This window comes from Amia ocellicauda, chromosome 3 (genome assembly GCF_036373705.1).
Source record: "Amia ocellicauda isolate fAmiCal2 chromosome 3, fAmiCal2.hap1, whole genome shotgun sequence".
Taxonomy (NCBI): Eukaryota; Metazoa; Chordata; class Actinopteri; order Amiiformes; family Amiidae; genus Amia; species Amia ocellicauda.
In genome coordinates this window covers 42,939,175-42,958,504 of record NC_089852.1, presented here as the reverse complement: position 1 = coordinate 42,958,504, position 19,330 = coordinate 42,939,175, and the positions used below count along the sequence as shown (strand labels likewise).

Below are 19,330 nucleotides of genomic sequence, written 5' to 3'. Positions count from 1 at the left end.
CCAGGCATTGCATCGCTGGCAAACAGTACAAAATGCACATTTTCTAGTCTTTTCTAAATAATTAAGAAGAAGGATGTCCTATACAGCTATTTAAAAATGCTCCAGGAGTATCCAAAGATGTTTACCTTTTTATTTTTTATATCTCTGAGTTGAGAATTAGAGTAAAGTTTAGGAATAGGCTAAATGAAAAGGGTTATGGTTAGACTTATGGTCAGGATTATGGCTAGGATTTGTGGGACTATTCCAGGATTCATACATCTTCAAGGCCAAGTTTTTAAGTTCGGGCTGTGTCAGGTATTATAAAGCAAAGCGCAAGACACGGACTCCCATCACCCTATGCCCTGGTAGAATAAGACCCAGCCAAAGTAATTTAGTTTGAGAACTGACTCACCATGCTGTAGCAAAGGTCAGACTGAAATGTGAAAGGCTGAGACAGGGCAGTTTTGCCCTTATAAGGTCCATCTGTCACAGGGATTGCACTAGGTCTCCCCTCCAACACAAGTGCAGGGAAGTTCAAATCTACGTCTCGGAGCACAGATTTGCAAACTGGATGGAGCCTGGGGTGCTGCTGGTGGTGGTGGGGGGTGTTTCTCTTCAGCCGTGTGGAAAATTGTTATTTTAATAGCTTCCCAACATAAAGCCATTAACAGGCATTAGATAAGGAATATTGCATCTCAGAAATTATTGCTGACACATGTGCGCAATAATTAAACCAATCCGGGCCATGTTTTAATTTCATTTGAAGAAACTGCAATTTAAAACATATTAATGTAAAACACAGATGGACAAAAAGAAGCAAGATGACCTGGGCCTACACATACACGTGTACATTTGTTAACTGGTCAGGAACATTGTCACACAAAGAAAGACACATACTCATACACACCAACAGATACACAACACACACAGTAACATATACGTACATAAGACAACATTCATTTTGGCATACTCATTCTAAAATGAAAATGCAATGCATTCTGAAATGAAAAGGTTTTCTTTTTTAGTTTTTTTTTTGGATAAGGCAGATTGTTTAACAAACTACAGGCACCAGAAGGCTAGTTACCCACAGACAAATGTACAGGAAAGACTTACATGCAAACAAGCCAGCGAACATGCACACAGAGTAAACACAAAAAAAGGGAAAGTAAGGAGACCAACAGAAAAGCCATACAGGTCAATGACAATTAGTTAGAATAAAAAAGATAAAAACACAGATTGACAGACAGAAAACATTGAGATAGATAGACAAGGACAGGACATGTTTTGGTGAATGTGGTGCTATTTGTTTTTAAAATGTTTCTTCTTCCCAATCATTTCATTCTATCAAATAATTCTTGCAACTGTCCTGCATTCATCTTGAAATTACAGATAATCTCAGGGCAGAGTCCCAAAGAATCATTCGACACTTCTATGCAACTGCAGTTCAACCTAAAGATGCATTATAGAGTATTATATGCATATGTATAGCTTTACTGACAGAATGTAACTGATCGATTAACCAGTAGCATTTATTTAAGATCACATGCAAGTGAAGTATGCCTGAAATAATTTGGCTTGTATTTGTATTTTGAAGTATTCACATTGCACAAGCTTTTGGCAATGGAAATGCCAGACAGCCAGACATCCAAACTAGTTTTCTGTGTGTAATAAAAACAGAGAAACCTTACGGTCAGGAGGGTAGGGTTGTTTACTACAATGATACATAAAACAGCTGCTGATTAAACACACTGGGACACAGAGACAGAAAGAGAGAGAGAGAGAGAGAGAGAGATGGGTGGTGAAGGTAGACAATCACTGAAGGGAAGGGAATGATTGGCAAACCAAGAGACTCTCAGACTGGAAGACAGACATGACTTACTCAGATTCATTAAAAGAGTAGAAATGGAGGAAGGAGGAAGAAACAAAGATACAAATCTCCAACTTAAAAAAACAAACAAAAAAAACAAATAAACATATATATATATATATTATATATATATATATATATAGACATATATATGATGAAAAAAGAAACAGAAACAGAAACACGATGCTATCCTGAAATGAGTTCAAATAAGGTTAGTTAGGCACTTCTGAGGCTACTTAAAGCATGCATGAACTTTACAACCAGAATGAGTTATGTGTGTGTTTTTGGAGGAGCTGATCTGACAAGCACCTCTTACGTTTATTCGAGCCTGGTAGGTGACCACTCCGGCTGAGTTGTTGGCTGTGCAGCGGTAGACGCCCCCGTCGCGGACATGGGTGTTGGAGATGTTTAGGTAGCTCAGCACGTCCCCCTCGGTGGAGATGACCTGGTTGATGCGATGGCTGCCGTCTTTCAGGATGTGGTCGTCGTCCAGCGTCCAGGTGATGGTGGGCAGGGGCGTCCCCTTTACGTTGCACATGAGGGACACCGCCTCATTGGGGCTCACCACCTTCTCACTGAAGGCAGACAGGATCTTTGGAGTACCATCTTCATAAGGATGGAGAGAGAGAGAGAGAGAGGGAGAGGGAGAGGGAGAGGGACAGGGTGTCAGAAAGAGGCAGAGACTTTTACTCCACTTCAAGGAAACACTTATTTTAAAATTATATAGACACTCTAGTGTGTACATTTAGTTTACATTTCCGTGCTTTAATCAATATTCTTCTGGATATACCTTAAACTGTCTTTCTGAAAACTGTCTTTCCCTAATTTTCTATCAAAATGCCCACTTCTGCAAAGCATGTTTTGCTTGTCTGTGGTAAAACTGCAATTGTGCACGGCATCAGGCATTTACAATTACAGAAGAGATCCAAGATATTTTGTGAGTGCTGCGTATGTGTGCTGTACACCGTAATGCTGTAAACCACTGAGAGCTGGAGCGCTGCCCTAAATTAAAGAGAAACAGGTGTTAGCTTCTATTTCGCAGTGACACCTGTTGGTGGAAACTGTTGCTTCACAGCTTCCAGTAAAATGAGGGGACAGCAGGATCTGAAAGCAAAACAAGAGGTTCCCTTTCGAATCTTTCAACTCCCTGGTTTCGTGCTGCTGTCATTCCTCCCCAAAACAAAGGCCCGCACACTTCTCATTATGAATGGAACTTGACATGCGACAAATACATCGTCTGCCACTCACGCTGCATGGCTGCTCGGCGTATTTCTGTCTTTCATTTTTTTCCCTCCCTTCTTTGGGTGACGTTTTCTTTGCAAGATGAAAGCCAACATTATTTTCCCAGCGAGACCTGAGTGTCTCTGAAATCTCGCATGCTGTCGCTCTCTGATAACCTGCACTCTCTCTACATCATTATAGATTATCAATACACCCTTTATACAGTTCCGTGGCCACAGGAGACGGTTGCCGCGGCAACCAGGCCCAGGTAGGCAATGTCAGCCCTGTGTGGATGTTCTAATAATAGTTGCCACACCGTGACGGCACCACAGGCCTCATTAGCACACAGGTTCTGCACAGATCGATTACTTTACTCCCCAGCACAAAAGTCACGGCATGTACTCGCACACACGCACACACGCCATCTACTACTCCTGTCTTCTGGTTAAAAGTGGCACAACGTATCTGTGTGCTTCAGACATTGGACAACTTTTTCTGCAGAGTCGCTCTTTTTGAAGAAGTTTCTGGACCACTGCGAGAGTATGGACGTGCAAAAAAGCACACCGACGGATGTGGGTGAGTGTGCTTATGTATCTGTGGGTGTAAACATTCGGTTGTCCACATCCTTCATGTTCCTTTTAGGAAAATCATAGTGTTGATTTAAAACCTATGCAATTGTGATGGGGCCAACATGAGGAGGCAGGCGAGGAGGGGGAAACAAATCGTGGAGAAGCGAAAGCAGAAAGAAAATACAGAGGCTTAAAGGAGACTTGATCACCTTCTAGTATGACCTGTACGAAGTCCTGGGCCGACATCTTGCCCTTCCTGGCGAAGCACTGGTAGGCCCCACCATCGCTCTTGGCCATGCCCTCCATCACCAGCGTCTCACGGTTGTTCCCGGTGATTCTCACGCTGTTGCCCGGGTTGATGATCTCACCGTTGCGGTACCAGAAGAGCTCGTAGTCCTTGGTGCCACTCACACTGCATGACAGGGACACCTGGCTTCCCACGCTGCCCTTCACCTTGCGAGGGCTGACCACTGCCTTCAGGGGCTCTGCACAGCACAATGCAAAGCAAGAGTCAAAAAACACGGGCATTCCCACGACTATAACAAACACAGACATACATGGCCTGAGCTCACACACACACACACACACACACACACACACTCACACTCAGATGCTAACCTGAACACTTCTACAAAAATAACAAACACACACAAACACACACAAGTTTTAAATATTTTGCACTTCTCATACGCAGCTGTTTTTCACATACATCTTTCAATTTCACGAACTTGCCTGAGAATTCCAAATTTGAAAGCAGAAGTGTGAAGGTATGAATTCTTGTTTCCAATGTTCATTAACTCACGGAAAAGACTGAAAAGTGCTGGCATCTGTAAACCAATCACATTCTATTCTATCAGCACGTGGGGAGGCTGAAGGCCAGTGTCACATGTGTCAGGTCAGCTGCGTGAGAAAGAGGCTCCACCCCACACGCCCGGCTACTCACGCTCCACCAACAGGTGTCCGATGAAGTCCGCGTTGCCGTAGTTGTTCCACACTTCACACACATAGTCACCGGAGTCGCCGGACTGCGCGTTCTCAATCAGCAAGCCAGTGATGCTTTGCCGGAAGCGGCTGTCCGGCTCCAGAGGGCTGTTGTTCTTCAGCCAGCGGTATGTTGGGGCGGGATGTCCTGAGGCTTTGCAGGGGAGCTCCACCCGCTGAGAGGCCATCACGTCCCGCCGGTCAAAGCCATCGAGGATCACTGGTGCGGAGTTTGTTGGGTCTTTGTTTGGGAAATAAATAAAATAAAATAAATTGGTCATAAACAGGAAAAAATAGTGACCTGCCTTAATTTCATATTTCTGTACAGTAGTAAGGTGTCTAGAAGTTTATGTTTTTATTTTTATGATTTTTCAAAAAAGGAACATGCAGTTAGGAAATGTTTCAGTATATATGTATGAATTGATTTATTGTTTATAATATTTGAACTATTTGTTTATTATACCAGCAAAATCAATGTGCTGATTACATTTTACACAAATTACAGTTTATTGACATAGTAGGTACTCAGTACATATTAGTTACTCATAAGAACAGTATAATTATGCATTTGTTAATACTGGGGGGGGGACTGTCAATATTGGGGGAGACTATCAATATTGGAGGGACACTGTCAATATGGGGGGGGGAAACTGTCAATATTGGGGGGACACTGTCAGTATTGGGGGGACACTGTCAATATTGGGGGGGACACTTTCAGTATTTGGGGGACACTGTCAGTATTGGGGGGACACTGTCAATATTGGGGGGGACACTGTCAGTATTGGGGGGACACTATCTATACCTATGGAGCTGGGCATAAAAAGTGGGGGGGGACACAATTTAAGGTTCTCTCAAAATTGGGGGGGCTTGTCCCCCCATCCTCTCCTAAACATACACCTATGGTGCCCGGTATAGCACCAAAGGCATCCTTATCAGACAAATGTGACATTGTTAATCATTTTTACACATTAAGTACATGTTAACAAATGCTTAATTACATTGTTCTTATGAGTAACTAACATGTAGTTACTGAGTACCTACTATGTTAATAAACTGTAATTTGTGAGACCTATTGAAAAGTGTTACCATTGTGCTGTTGTAGCAGTTTTGTTTTGGGTCATTTATCAGAGCTCAGACTGGTTTATTTAAAATAAATAAACATGGACTATCAAAGTGTCTGTGAAAACTGAAGGTGGCAGAAACATACTGATATTATGTAATTTAGGAAGTGCTTTTACTACTGACATTAATGAGCTGAGAGGGCGTTTTACATGTGAATGTGCATATGTAAGTTATTCTTGACTGGTGCTATCTATGTAGAGAGGGTGAACCACTTACAGGAAGCATCTCCCCAAGAATACACAGGTTCAGTTCCGGCTGTAAATCTCATCTCACCTGACACAAAGAGACGCGCACTGTTGCTTTGCCTGGTCTCCCCCGTGTATCGATGCCGTGTGATACAGCGGTAGTTATACAATCCGTCTTCATTCTGTACATCCAAAATATACAAGGCTCCCGTGGATGTAATGAGAAATCTAGATCCTGAAAAACAAAGAGCAAAAACCAATTTCACAATACTGACACTCACTCACACACATTTATGTATGGATATCTACATCTCTCGGAAGAGTGGCAAAGTAATATACAGTATGCAGGACCACTTTACAGAGTGATACAGGTCAGTTTGAGGTGGGTTTTAGAAGCCGCAGGACTGTGTCAAAACAGCACCAACTCCACCGTGCTTTCTACCGCAGAGCGTCGCTGATTGTTCCACTCCAGTTGATTACTTTGCTCTGAACACCATCGCTCTAAGTAAGATTATAGATTTGCCAGAAAATAATGGTGTCTGACATATTGTATTGCAATGAACAGACACTGGAAGTTGTTGTCCTTCAAACAGAAGCTTCAAAATCAAATTTACAATACCACTAAAGAGAATTGTTAAGAGCACGAACGCAGACCCTGGAGCTCTGCCTCAATAACCTCCCGGCACAATCCCTGGGCCCCGCACCCCGCTCCCAGCGTCACTCTTACATCATCGTTATACACACACTAGGGCTCGAGTCCTCTTCAAAGTGCTCGCTATCCCGACATGTCAGTCATAGCACGTTAATTAAATGGATAGAACTAGACTAGGAGTGTCCTCAACATTTAGCAGGAGGAATGCATTACACTGCAACCATATAAATGTAATACCGGGTATCCCTGGGAGGATATAATGATGTCAAAAAATATTTAAAATGCAATTAAGACATGAATCCTCAGTACAACTTGTAATACATGCTGGCAGAATTCGCTGAGGACTCCTTGGTGAATATAGGGAAGACAAGGTAAATGTGAGGAATTAATGAGTTAAAAATGTCAAATCCTTTATTCACACAGTGCTCAGAAGCAAAGTCTATGTCTTAGAACAGGGATGGCCCATTTTTAAATAAACTGCTGCAGTGATGTAGCCTACAGTTGTCCGTGGCTTAATACGGTTTGGAATGAATGGCACACCAGAGGCAGTTTACATTAAAATGTGGAAGGAAATATTGGATGGCATAGGCCTCGTAGCTATTAAAGTCTTAGTACAGCGGAATATAGTAGGCCCGAAGGTTTGAGGCCCCTGAGTAACTATCTTCTTAGTAAACAATCACAATCATTTCACTTTTTTTTCTAGACTCAAGGATTTGCATTTAAGGAATGCAAAAGTGAATGTGAACAGAGACGTGGGATGAATCTCTTATAAGGAAAAGCACTCTTGGCCTCAAAATCATTCAGGAGCTCCCCCAAAAATTGGCTAGGTGCAAATTTAAATGTATGTAAATATACGTAACATTTGTTTTTCATATACTGTAGCCAGGTGTTCTATGCATAGATTTGTTTTATTTCATAGAATATAGTTAAAACACATAATTAATCCAGAAATACATTTGAAAACAATATATTTATTTATTTTCATTTTGTAAGATGAGTGGTGAACAGAGACCCACACATTGGAACTGAAGAGAAACAAAATGAGGTGATGATGTAGAAGCAGCTCTGATAGACAACAAGAGATGAGAGATTTATTTACCCTCTGTTCCTATGGGACTCGCCTGCTATACAGGGTATTTGATTGTTCTGGTGCTGGGAGTGTTTTCCTTTACTCTAAATAACAACACAAACAAGCTCTACACAATTATTTAAAATATACCGACAGTATACTTACACGTTAATACATACATTGAACTCATATTGAAGTCTAGATCATATATACATTTATAAATATTACATGCTATAAATATATATTTTTTACTGTTGAAAACATCAGATTTCTTACAGTTATTTTAAATGTGGTTCTTTACCTTCAAATGTATTTATTTGACATACCCTGTTTCTATTATATATTTATGTTCAGATGTATGAGTAAATAAATACATTTGGCTGCAGTGCTGTAGACCCTCCTGTGAAGCACAGATATAATTCTGTCTCACAATGGTTCGTGTTCACCCTCACCGGTTCCTCGGCACAGTTCTTGTTTATGAAACACATTTCCAGTGGATTACTGAAAATGTAGCGACTCCCTGATTACTAGGTTCCCTTATCAAGTAGCCACAGATTTTGTGTTTACCATTTAGTGCACAAATTAAATGTATTATTATTCTGTGAGCACAAAGAGTGTTAAATATGTACAAAGTGAAAAGAAAAAAAAAAGAAACAAAGAAAAACAAATTGTCAAAAGGACAAAAATGAATATCCTGTTTAACCTGCGAGCGTACGTCTTCCCTGGTCTCTACACGTGAACCAGCCAGTCAGACTAGTGGCAAACGTGAACCGGCCAATCAGCTAGTGGGAAACACTGAATGGATCTGAGAGACAGAGAGGAAATAAAGCGCAGAGCTGCCATTGTAAGCGTTGACCTAGTTAGCAACAAGAGTCCGTGGATTTGATATCCTGGAGGGGTTTCCAGCCTCTGGTCTAAATGCAGTTGTTTGTGGCAGGGAAGAGAGTGGTATATGTGTGTTGGGGGGGGTGGGGGTTTAGATACACCCTTAGTTAGGAGAGACAGCCATGAAAACATATATTTGTTTTTAACATTCAAAGGGTTGATGACCTGGCTTTTGAATCATCAGATCACAGAATAGGTAACACTCCAATTCAAGATTAATGTGTAGTTTTTTATTTTTTTTCCATACATTTATTCTCTACCTCTCCATTTACCAATATTTTCCTTGTGTGCCTGAACAAATTTTATCTTTATCAACTGATAAAAAACAAAAAATGTATTTTGATATTGTCTATTGAAAGACTCTGTGTAAATAAGCCTTATAGAGCTGAAATGCTTGTGTGCTTTTGAGCAGTAGAGGCAAGTCTGATGCTGCCATTCTATTACCAACCTTTCCTTCTGCGCAAAAACACACAGACCTCTACCATTTCGGCCATGTTTCACACACTCCGTATGCCTTTGTGCTGACTGTAGCCCGTGTCTAGAATTAACCCCTAGAAAGATAACCAAGCCTTTCTCGGCGAAGCACTGACAGCCACAGACATCCCTCTCCAAGGTGTAAAAGCAGGTACAGCTGTGTCTTTAAAAATGTCGCCCCACTGTGGAGATGGGGGCGGGGGGCTGGTAATGGAAAAAGCACACATTTGATGACACTTTAAAGTCCACGGTAACCAGAAATCAAAGGGAGAAAAATTTGCACACTCTCTCTCTTTCCTTCTCTTTTTTTCCCCCCCTTTTCTTTCTTTTTTTCTCTCTCCCCCCACAGCCCTTTGCTTTTTCTCTTCTCTTCCCTGAACTCTGTGCGGCACCCCGCTACGCGCCTAAAGTTGAAAAGAGATTCTAAATGTATATTTGTTCCGTGGGCTCCTGACGGAGGAGCGTTTTCATTAGAACAGACAGCCTGTCATCCGTGACAAAGACTAACCAGAGAGCGCGTGTGCTCTTCAAAAGCGTTTAGAACTGTGCCGGCGCACAGAGCGACATGCGTTTATTGCCCCACTGATCTCTGGGAGTGCTCCGTTCTCTAGGCACACTTAATTTAATCACTCTCACTTTGCCAGGGCTAAATCTAATTTCTCCTGACTCTCCTACTTAGCATGCTAAATAAGGAATTGCTTTTGAAGAAGAAGCTGTGTCCCTTTTTTTTTACCTCTTTCTGGAAGAGGGAGAGGTCTTCACCGTAATGACACAGATGACAAAAAATACTATTTATCACCACACTCTGCGGCATGGGCATTCCTTCCCTTGATGTTTACAAAGGAGATAAAAGACTAAGCGGAGAGTATCTGGTGACCAAGCCCTCCCTCCCTTTGTCCTTTGACTTGGCAAAGCTGAGGACCAGAGAAAGAGCGGCGATGTCACGTAGCGAAGACTCCTGGAGTCGCAAAATGCAAACATTCAACACTCAGAGATTGGCTACTCCGGAAAGAGTATGTGTATTCAAACGAAAACCAAAAAATTTGTAAAAAATACATCTCATTCCTTCCATATCTCACAGATTCTGCCCCCTCAGTCCTTCCCTTCAATTACTATGCGTACAGCACACCCAGAAGGACATAGTTAACCCCTCCTCTCTAGAGAAGGGAGGTCATATGCATTAGAAGGCAGCTTGGCTTGTGGGCAACGTCCTTCCTCTTTGCGTATCTTCCTATTCTCGGGTAATTTGTGAGTAGGCTGAGTTTGCACGGCATCCAATCAATGCTTAATCCAGCAAACATCCCCATCTTCATCTCCTCAGCAAGGGCTCCTGTTTAATCAGAGTCAGCTGATGTCAGGTCATTATTGTGACCCAGTCTACATGACCTAGACAGGACTGTGGTCTTCCATACAGAGTGATCTCACAAACAGACCCCACTGCACAATGTGATTTAGCAACGTAACCAATGAGGACCTCATGGGGCATCTTTTTTTTTGGCTAGTAGCTTTCGTACTTTTGTTTTAAGATGCAGAAAAACATTAGCTACTATTTTCACTGAACTTCAGATTTGTGGAACTATTTAACAACTCATTCACTAATTTCTCAATTTCTAACTGTGGAAGGTATGGTAGTTTCCCTGTCAGTTAAAAAAAACAATAGGTCATTTTTAAGGTTTGATTTAAAAAACTATTTAACACAGCGACCCCATATGCAGCATATAAAATCATCACTAGAAGAAACTACTGAATTGCAGCTTTGTATATCGCTTCGGCAATGCTGTCAAAATGACATTAATTTCTTGCAATACGAAAAAACTAAAAAGAAAAAACAAAACAAATACAGAGAAAGAATATCTGCTTTACTTTTATTTAATTATCTCCTGCAGACGATGGGGGAGTAGGTGTGTGGACGTGGGACGAGTAAGCACTATATTCAGAACTTCAGCCTCTCTCTTGAAAGCCTCCTAGCGTTCATTATGATCCAACTCTTACGACTTCACTTAAAAAAAAAACTAAAAACATAAGTTTGCATCCCAATGACTATTCTCGATCACATCTATGTACTCGGTAGGTTTGCAACTTAATTTCGAAAACATAAACATGTAGGTTGCAAAACAAAACAAAACGAAACAAAAAACTAAACCTTGCTTTGAAGGGGTTCCCAGTAATACTGCCATTCGACTGTCCTCTCTAAGCCCATGCCATTATCGATATAATTTAATCCAGATTCCATTAATTAAAAGGAAGAAAGGCTCTATAAAAGTGTGTATTTAAAAATATATATATTTGGTTTTGTTCAAAATATGTATATGCATTCTATAGACACATGGTCATGGATGGGTTATACAACCATATACATATCAGTATACTTCATAAAGCAGGGAGATTGACAATCTTGGAAAGAAACAAAAGAATGCATTGAATGAAAAGCTACTTCCAGTTATCTATTTTGTAAAATTTAAACAGATAAAGCTGTTTAGCTCACCCCCAAGTGAAGTATTACCATATTCAACGTCTTTCTACATTTCAGAGAGCTGAGAATCCATTGTTATTTGGGGTATAGAGCCGGTGTTGTGTGGCTTTTAAAGTGTCTCATATCCGCAGAGGAGAGCTGGGTTGCTGAAAAGCTGTGTATGTTTCTTTAAAAGCTGGATTAACCTCAGCAAAGATGTTTCACTACCTGCCATGAATTCTATAAACACACTGCTTGCCAAAAGAAAGAGACTTTTTTTTATGTTGGGCCACTAACATAGTTAGAGTTTTAATAAATATTAATAAACATTAGGAAACACATTCTCACATTCTCATATTCTCTGATTTGGCACTTAAACGTGTATGTCTGCAATCTGGAACTTGTAACAGAAATTACATCATTACAGAGTGTTAACTCAATTAAAACCATGACAGGTGTTAATTGAAAATCTGGATTCTTTCACTCGTGTACAAGCACTTCCGAAACATAGCAAAAAAGCTGAACAGGTCCTTAAGGTATCAAACTGGCATCAACATAAGCCTACTTGTAAACTCAGGGAATTGCTGACCTTAAATCTTTACAAATCGTTTTCAAAACTATGGTATTTTTAATCTCTACAGCATTATTATGCATATTTTAGGTGAAAATATGATGTTCTTTCAAAGATTTAGTTATTTTGATGAATACAATTTTCCAAAATGATTCATTAATGCCCATTTAGATACATTTTGTTATTTTATCAGAATACTCTTAAAAAAAAAATGAGGGGGAAAAGTACACAGAGTTCTGCTGTATTTTAGAGCAGAAAAGATCAAAGAGCAAGAATAGAAGACTCAAACAATGATAAAAGGCAGCGCGGCCATTCCATTAGTGAGTGCTCTGTATCCCCACCTGAATTAGAGTGCTCTTCTTTTATTGCAGAAAATTCATACCCTATACATACTCAAAGGAAATGTAGGTTTCAAGCAAAAATCTACCTTTAGTTGGATGTGTGTGTGTGTTTCAGTGTATTGTATCCTGAGATGTGTGCGTTATTTTTACATGTTAGGGAGTTCATGTGTGCAAGTAATGTCAGTTATATTTAGATGCCATTAAATATTTGGTAAGATTTTTAGACAACAAAGGGGCGATGACTAGATTGTGTGGCAGGTTAATTTAGTTTTAAAATACAGGTAAAATGGCATGTTTTTCTAATCTAAAATTAGGCATCTTGTGGGACATCAGAAAACCATGGATGTTGATGCTGTCCTCTCACTTGAAGTGGGGGTGTTACAGTTACAGAGTGGAAATATTTGATAAAACTGAGAAAAGTGAAGATCAAAAGATACAATCAAGAGTTCTGTCTACCTTGGACAACACATCAATGCAGAGGGAGAGCTTGTGTAAGAAATCAAAAAAGAGTGAAAATAAGATGTACATTTGCAACAAATAACTCGCTATGGTACCTATTTGTAAGAGCAATCCGAAACCTGGTCACTAAATGCCAAAATTAGATAGAAACTGCAAAACATACAAAGTAGCATGGACAGATGTACACTCCCAATATGAAAAGAGACAAATAAATGGAATAGAGAACAAACAATATATTGTGACATCATTGAAAGAGTGAAAATGTTAAAACGGCAGTGGGCCGGACACATTGCAAGGCCACACAGACCAAAATGGGCAAAATAAGCTATTGAATAGATCCCAATGGGTAAAAAAAATACCTTGAAGACGACCACATAAAAGCTGCGTAGACAAAATAAGAAGCTTTGCTGGTGTGACATGGAAAAGAGATGCTGTACATTGAAACAAGTGGAAACCCCTCATTGAGGCCTTCACCTTCATACAGCAGTGGATCGATAAAGGATGATGAGGATAATAATGATATATATATATATATATATATATATATATATATATATATATATATATATATATATATCTACACACACATATGTGTGTCTTTAATGAGTATATATTTTATCATAGAGGAGAGACCATAATAAACTAAAGATAATCGTAAGTTAGAGCCAGCAACTGCCTGAATCCATTTGTTTTCCCCTCTGTGAATTCCATTCTTCCCAGTATTTTTGTCTACACAGACAACCAATTCACTCAGCAGGGAGAAAGAAGAACCCAAGAAATAAGCTTGTTAGGAAAATAAAACACGTAGCATCCTGGGTTATCCTACTTCTTTTGCTCGGAAGAACAGAGAAAGAAAAAAAAAACACAAAGGGCGTGTCAACACGGAGAAAGGGACATGAAAAACAGAAAAGAGAGGAATAAAAGGCAAGATGGGGAGCCTCTCACGTCAACAGCAGGCAGAAGAGAGCTTCTTTCAGGAGCAGGGGGCAGTGATGTGGGGGTCTTCTCACCACAAGCTCAATAATAACGATCCAGTCCGTTCCAGTACACTGACCCGGCGCCTGACAGCTCGCCCATGCAAACTGACAGGTATGCACAAAAGGGCTTCAATAATTAATGACTGGGGTAGGATAAGAGAGCGCATCACTGTGCTCACCAGCCCGCACTTTCACTCCCACCTCTTGTCGTCAGCTTAACCTTCACACAGTGCCATCGCTGGGGCCATCTCCGTGTGGGGTGGCATGTTGTACAGTTGATGGCTTTAAGTGAGTGTGTGCCAACATGCCTCGGAAAACTGGACTTGAAGGCTCAATTGGGAATGAGGTATAAATGTTGAAAAAAAAATCCCCTCAACTGGGATTTTAACTTTGAAAAGGCTAGTTCAGAGATCAGAGGTCAGTTGCCTCTAAATAGTTCACTTCCTTTTTCGAACTAAAAGTGTGACAGCGCACCCCTGGAGCACACATTTCAAAAGTGATCTCTAAAACATGAAAGAGTGAAAAGGGATATGAAAAAAAGTGGTATGTCTTCAAATGGTGGCCCTAAAACCTATGCAATGACACGCACAGCCCTCCATACATAGCAATCCATCAGTATGTGTGTCCTCTAACATGACACATGAAGGATTTTATGCTCAGGAATCCAAATCCATTCTCAGTACTATCCCTTTATTGCATATAGGTGCAGTCTTTCTACAACAGCATACTCCCCTTGACAGCCTGACCACCCAAAAGCACAGAAAGAAGGACAATGTAAAAATCAAACAGAATGCTAGCTTATGCGAAGCCAGAAACAAATAAAATGCTCTTCAGCCACAGTAGCACAGTCGATGGATGCGGGGTACAGGCCCGAAGCGGGTAGAGGCAGTTTCTGTGCGGTTAAATGCTATGACACAGTATTAGTGCTTACACAGGGCTGTATGTAGCTTATAGAGTTCTTGCTGACAATGTCTCAGAACATCCATATAAATTTAATTCTGTTACTATTGACTTTAGAAGCCAGCTTGGGGCTTGTGGTTGAGAGTACTCTGTAGCTTGCATTGCACCATGCACCAATACATCAGGATAAACAGAGCCGTCCGAAAGCCTCAGCCCACATTTGTTACTTCTGCCAGTTCTGCTATGCATCCTGCGGTGACAGCTTCAGAAGGGCTCTTCCTCTCGAAGCAACATCATCGATTGGTATTTAAAGAGCGGGCCACTTTTAGGGTTACTTTTACGAAAGGAGAAGGGGGAACTAAACGATTAAAACACAAAAAAAAACAAAAAAAAAAACAAAGCTGTCCGACCTTTTTAAAAAATATTTAATGCTTCAGACTATTCTACCTTGCTAGTCTTCTATATTTACCTATATATACACACCCACCAGTATGATGCTACCAAGATCCTGTCTAGGTGATGGCAATAACCTTGAATCCATCTTGACCTTGACGAACCACTACTGACTGATCCCACAGCGAGAGGAGCTGAAGTAGTTCTCCAGTGTGAGAGGAGTACGTAGGAATGCATCACAAAGTAGGGGTGTGGGATATAGATTAAAAACAACTGTACACTGCAAAACCATGAAGAAAGAAAGAAGGGAAAACAAGAGCTCTGAAATGCTCTACATTCAAGCCGAAGCATACTGATTAGACCACAGCAACTATGAAAGCTTTCTTATATTTTTTTATAATGCAAGGGCTTCTCCATTCCCTCATCAAGGTATGACACAAGAAGTGACCGGTACCCTGGTGTGCGGCAGCTCTTTGGGGGAGGAATGTTTTAGCACCAGAGCTGTAAGTGAACTTGACATGATTTATCTCTTCCCCTGCGAACATCTACGCATTTAGTAGTTTTCTGTTTGTGAAAAGAAAGAGGGGACGCCACATCTGTACTAGAACAAAAAAACAATAGGGACGAGCCTCAGTATTTACCAATCATATCATATCCTTAGCAATGGAATAAGCACAATAGGTTTCCAAAGTGCAAATAATTATATATGAAAGAGGATTAGGAAAAAAAAACGACAACAATAATGACAAAAAAGCATGGCACTGAGAATGAGGAGGGCTGTACTGTTGGTATTGTATTATATTAATGGTAGCTGAAGGTAGGATGGGTTTAGGCTGGTAAATATGCCTGTTGACTTATCTAATTGGTTAATCTTCACATTACAAATGGCCGGCGGCTGCCTCAGACCCCTGACAGCGGCTGGCTGTGTGAGAGAGAGGCTGGCTGGCGCAGGGCGGCGCGGCTCAGGCTTCCTGTTTGATGTTGGTGCCGATCACTGATTGATGGAGACAAAAGAAAACCTCTGGGAGACAGGCAGTTCCTGTCCTCTGAAATTACTTGCAAATTAACATACAAAAAAATTCATCATCCTACAAGAAAGTGTTTGAGCAAAAATATGACTTTCATATGCTAATTCCACTAACACTGAGGCTATACAATTATCAAAACATTCCAGGAAAGCCCTGTTAGACAGATCCCAGCAGACACTTGAAGAGTTTTGACCTCCCAGCCTGTCTCTCTATCTGTCTAGGTGGAGAGATACGGATGCAGATGAAGATAGCAGTGTGTTTCAACTGTTCATGTCGCCCTCTGTGCCGTACATAGGCCACAGTCTTTTCATGTGCTTTCTGTACTAGCTACATAAATAATGAATCATATCCCTCTACGAAATGTTTTTAATGTTGTCTACAAAATGAACAAACAACAGCTACAAAACAAATAGAGTTACCCTGCCCCCTTCATATGTCAAAACAAAAAAAAGTTTTGAACAAAATAAGAAAAATTGGTTCCAGTTCCAACAGTTATTGAGATCATGCAAATCATACAAATTAAACATTTTACAAATGGAAACTGCTTTCTCAGGCTTTCTATCTGACGTAAATTAAAACAAAGGCACTACAGGAATAGACACTTTATGTTGAAACGGATGTCTGCTCTTAAAAATAGCTTATAAATCCAGAATCTTACTTTATGATGCTGTCACACTCTGCATAATTAAAAGCAGGTCCATCTGAAAAATCAGGGTTGTTCCTGCCTGGGTAACCTTGGGGACTCGAGTGTTCCCTGCATAAACAGCAATATGCTACCTCACATGCAGCTACCTGAATCTATAATTAATACATCCTCAATGTGCTCTCCACCTCTCGACTTTGCTTTTGTCTGTGCCGCATGGAGGTGTACCCCTGCTGTGATGAGGCATGAATTGCTGTCGAAAAAAGACTATACTGCATAATTAAGGGAGTTTTTTTCTTTTTTCCCCAACTGTGAAAGGTATTCAAACTTTTTCTTTCTGTTCTAAAGACAGAAGATGTGTCTTCAGTGCCCCCGAGCAGAGCCTCAACCTGTGAGACAGGAATTGTAATGTCGGATTGTAGCCGCTTTGGATAAATAACACTGAAATGAAGACTTGAGAATTGATTGACTTTGTGAATAACCAAACAATTGGGGGACAATATTTTGAGACACACCCCCAAAAACTACAACCCGAGAAGAATATGAGACCCAACAAAAGACCAATGGATAGCTTTGAACCTTTGTCTGTGCCCACATTTGGAATTGATATCTTAAAAAAAGCTTAAAGATAATCTGAGACACATGTACTATAAGTCTAGACTTGACCCACTTGTCAACGGAGGTAGAGGAGGTAAAATTAAATATATAGATACAGAATAAAATCATAGGTTACCCCTTCTTAGATTCAGCAGCTAATGAGCCAAGAGCTAAACCCTATACAGGTACAAGATTGAGTGACTATAATTGGTGCGCCAGCTCAAGACTCAACAAGGAACATTTTTCAATCTGCTGTACTTGTAGATTTCAATATAGCTTTTTGGCACATCTTTCAACCCAAGCGTGCTTAAGGCACAATAAAAAACACACTCCACTCTCCGCTGCCCACCCAACACATACCACCCAAGCTCTTTCTCTGCCTCCTCGCCTCGTTGTGCTGTGCTCAACTTCTCCACACTTAGCAGAAAGGTCACTTCCGCCCACGCAGATAATTTACAGAGAAAAACAAATTTTCTTCCCTGAGATTTGAAGGGACCCTAGAATTAGCCCTTGGTGACCTTAGCTCCCTTTTGCAAGTCAGTGTTAATGGGAAAGCTACAGAGTGTACCCTAGTCACAAGAAAGACTGCAAGACGGAGTTTGACCGACAGAACAATAACCAAGACACTCAGACCAGAGATAGCACTACTGTTTTAATATCACCTGCTTTTAGCACCACCAGCATCTGTGAAGAGATAGCGTCAGAGAATGAGGAAAAAAAACAAGCAATCGATGACATTAAAACACAGTACTGAGTGGCCCATTAATTCATTATTTAATTACTTTAATAGACGCTATTAATGTTTTAGTTGATCCCAAGGCCAAATTATGTGCTCAGTAGAATTCTGCCCTGGAAATTGCACTTGGCTTATTAAATACATTTACATGCTATCTTGAATTTTAAGAGAAAAGACATACAGTCTCCATTTCATACACCGTCTTCTGCGTTTCTGTGTGTTTTTGTCCAGATAAAATTTAAATGATACTGTCTATTCTCCTAAACACACACTATTTTCGAGTCTAATTTATTTATGATAATCGAGATGCTGAGAACATTCCATTGAGACTAAATTAATGGAGTGTTCTCCTATAACACACTTTGAATTCGATTAGGTTATAGTTTTAACCGTTTTTGCTATCTGGAAGCAGAATTGTTGATCTACACAGAACAGCTTTTCATTTTCCACTGATTAATTATGTTGTTTCTTGTTTGTTTGTTTCTTTGCATGTTCTTTTTTTGCCACAGTATGTGAAAAGGCAACAGAAGCAAATTAAAAGTAATTAAACATATGGCTGCAAATATTATTACAAGTCAATCTCACTTTAGTAGACTGCCCTTTATATGTTATCAGACATCATTTCAGGCCATCACATGCAGTTCCAGGCATTCTTTCAGCAGCCACTTCCAAGCTATTAGTCTCATCACAAGTGGAAAAAATACTACATTAAATGCTCCTGTTTTTCTCCTGTTTACTTTTATTTGAGCCTGCCCACCTCTCTCTCTCTCTCTCTCTCTCTCTCTCTCTCTCTCTCTCTCTCTCTCTCTCTCTCTCTCATACTACATCTCTCACCTCAGACCCTGGATTGTAAATAAGCCTGTATCATCCTAGATGTTTACATATTTAATTCAATAGGGAACATTAACCAAGACATTTCCTCTGGGACTTCAGCCATTTTTGTGGGTGACGAACATGTATCTGTTTGTAGTCTATTTGCTAAACAATACATGTTACATACAAAATAATATATTACAAATCAGAAGAAGAAGAAGAGGAACAGGAAGACAAGGGAGGAGAAGGAGGATTCAATATCCACCTGAGGTTTCCCATCCCTCTCCTGATCAAACACATCTTCTGGCAATATGAATTCAAAAGGTCAGATCAGATGAATAGCTTGGGTTCAGAGGATTCGTATTTGTAAGTGAAACACAGCTGTCAATCACCAATCAGCACCAAGTCCCCCGGAT

At 40.4% G+C, this 19,330-nt stretch overlaps 1 protein-coding gene across 2 annotated transcripts in view; it reads right to left on the bottom strand.

Moving 5' to 3' along the window:
- Positions 1 to 19,330, bottom strand: part of dscamb (Down syndrome cell adhesion molecule b) — a 165,439-nt gene that overhangs the window by 52,136 nt on the left and 93,973 nt on the right. For both annotated transcript variants that reach the window (XM_066699593.1, XM_066699591.1), the window contains 4 exons: positions 6,013 to 6,159; positions 4,580 to 4,858; positions 3,846 to 4,121; positions 2,156 to 2,452 (listed from right to left, as the gene is read on the bottom strand). In XM_066699593.1, coding sequence (XP_066555690.1) covers positions 2,156 to 2,452; positions 3,846 to 4,121; positions 4,580 to 4,858; positions 6,013 to 6,159 — 999 coding nt within the window. The remainder of the gene's footprint in view (positions 1 to 2,155; positions 2,453 to 3,845; positions 4,122 to 4,579; positions 4,859 to 6,012; positions 6,160 to 19,330) is intronic.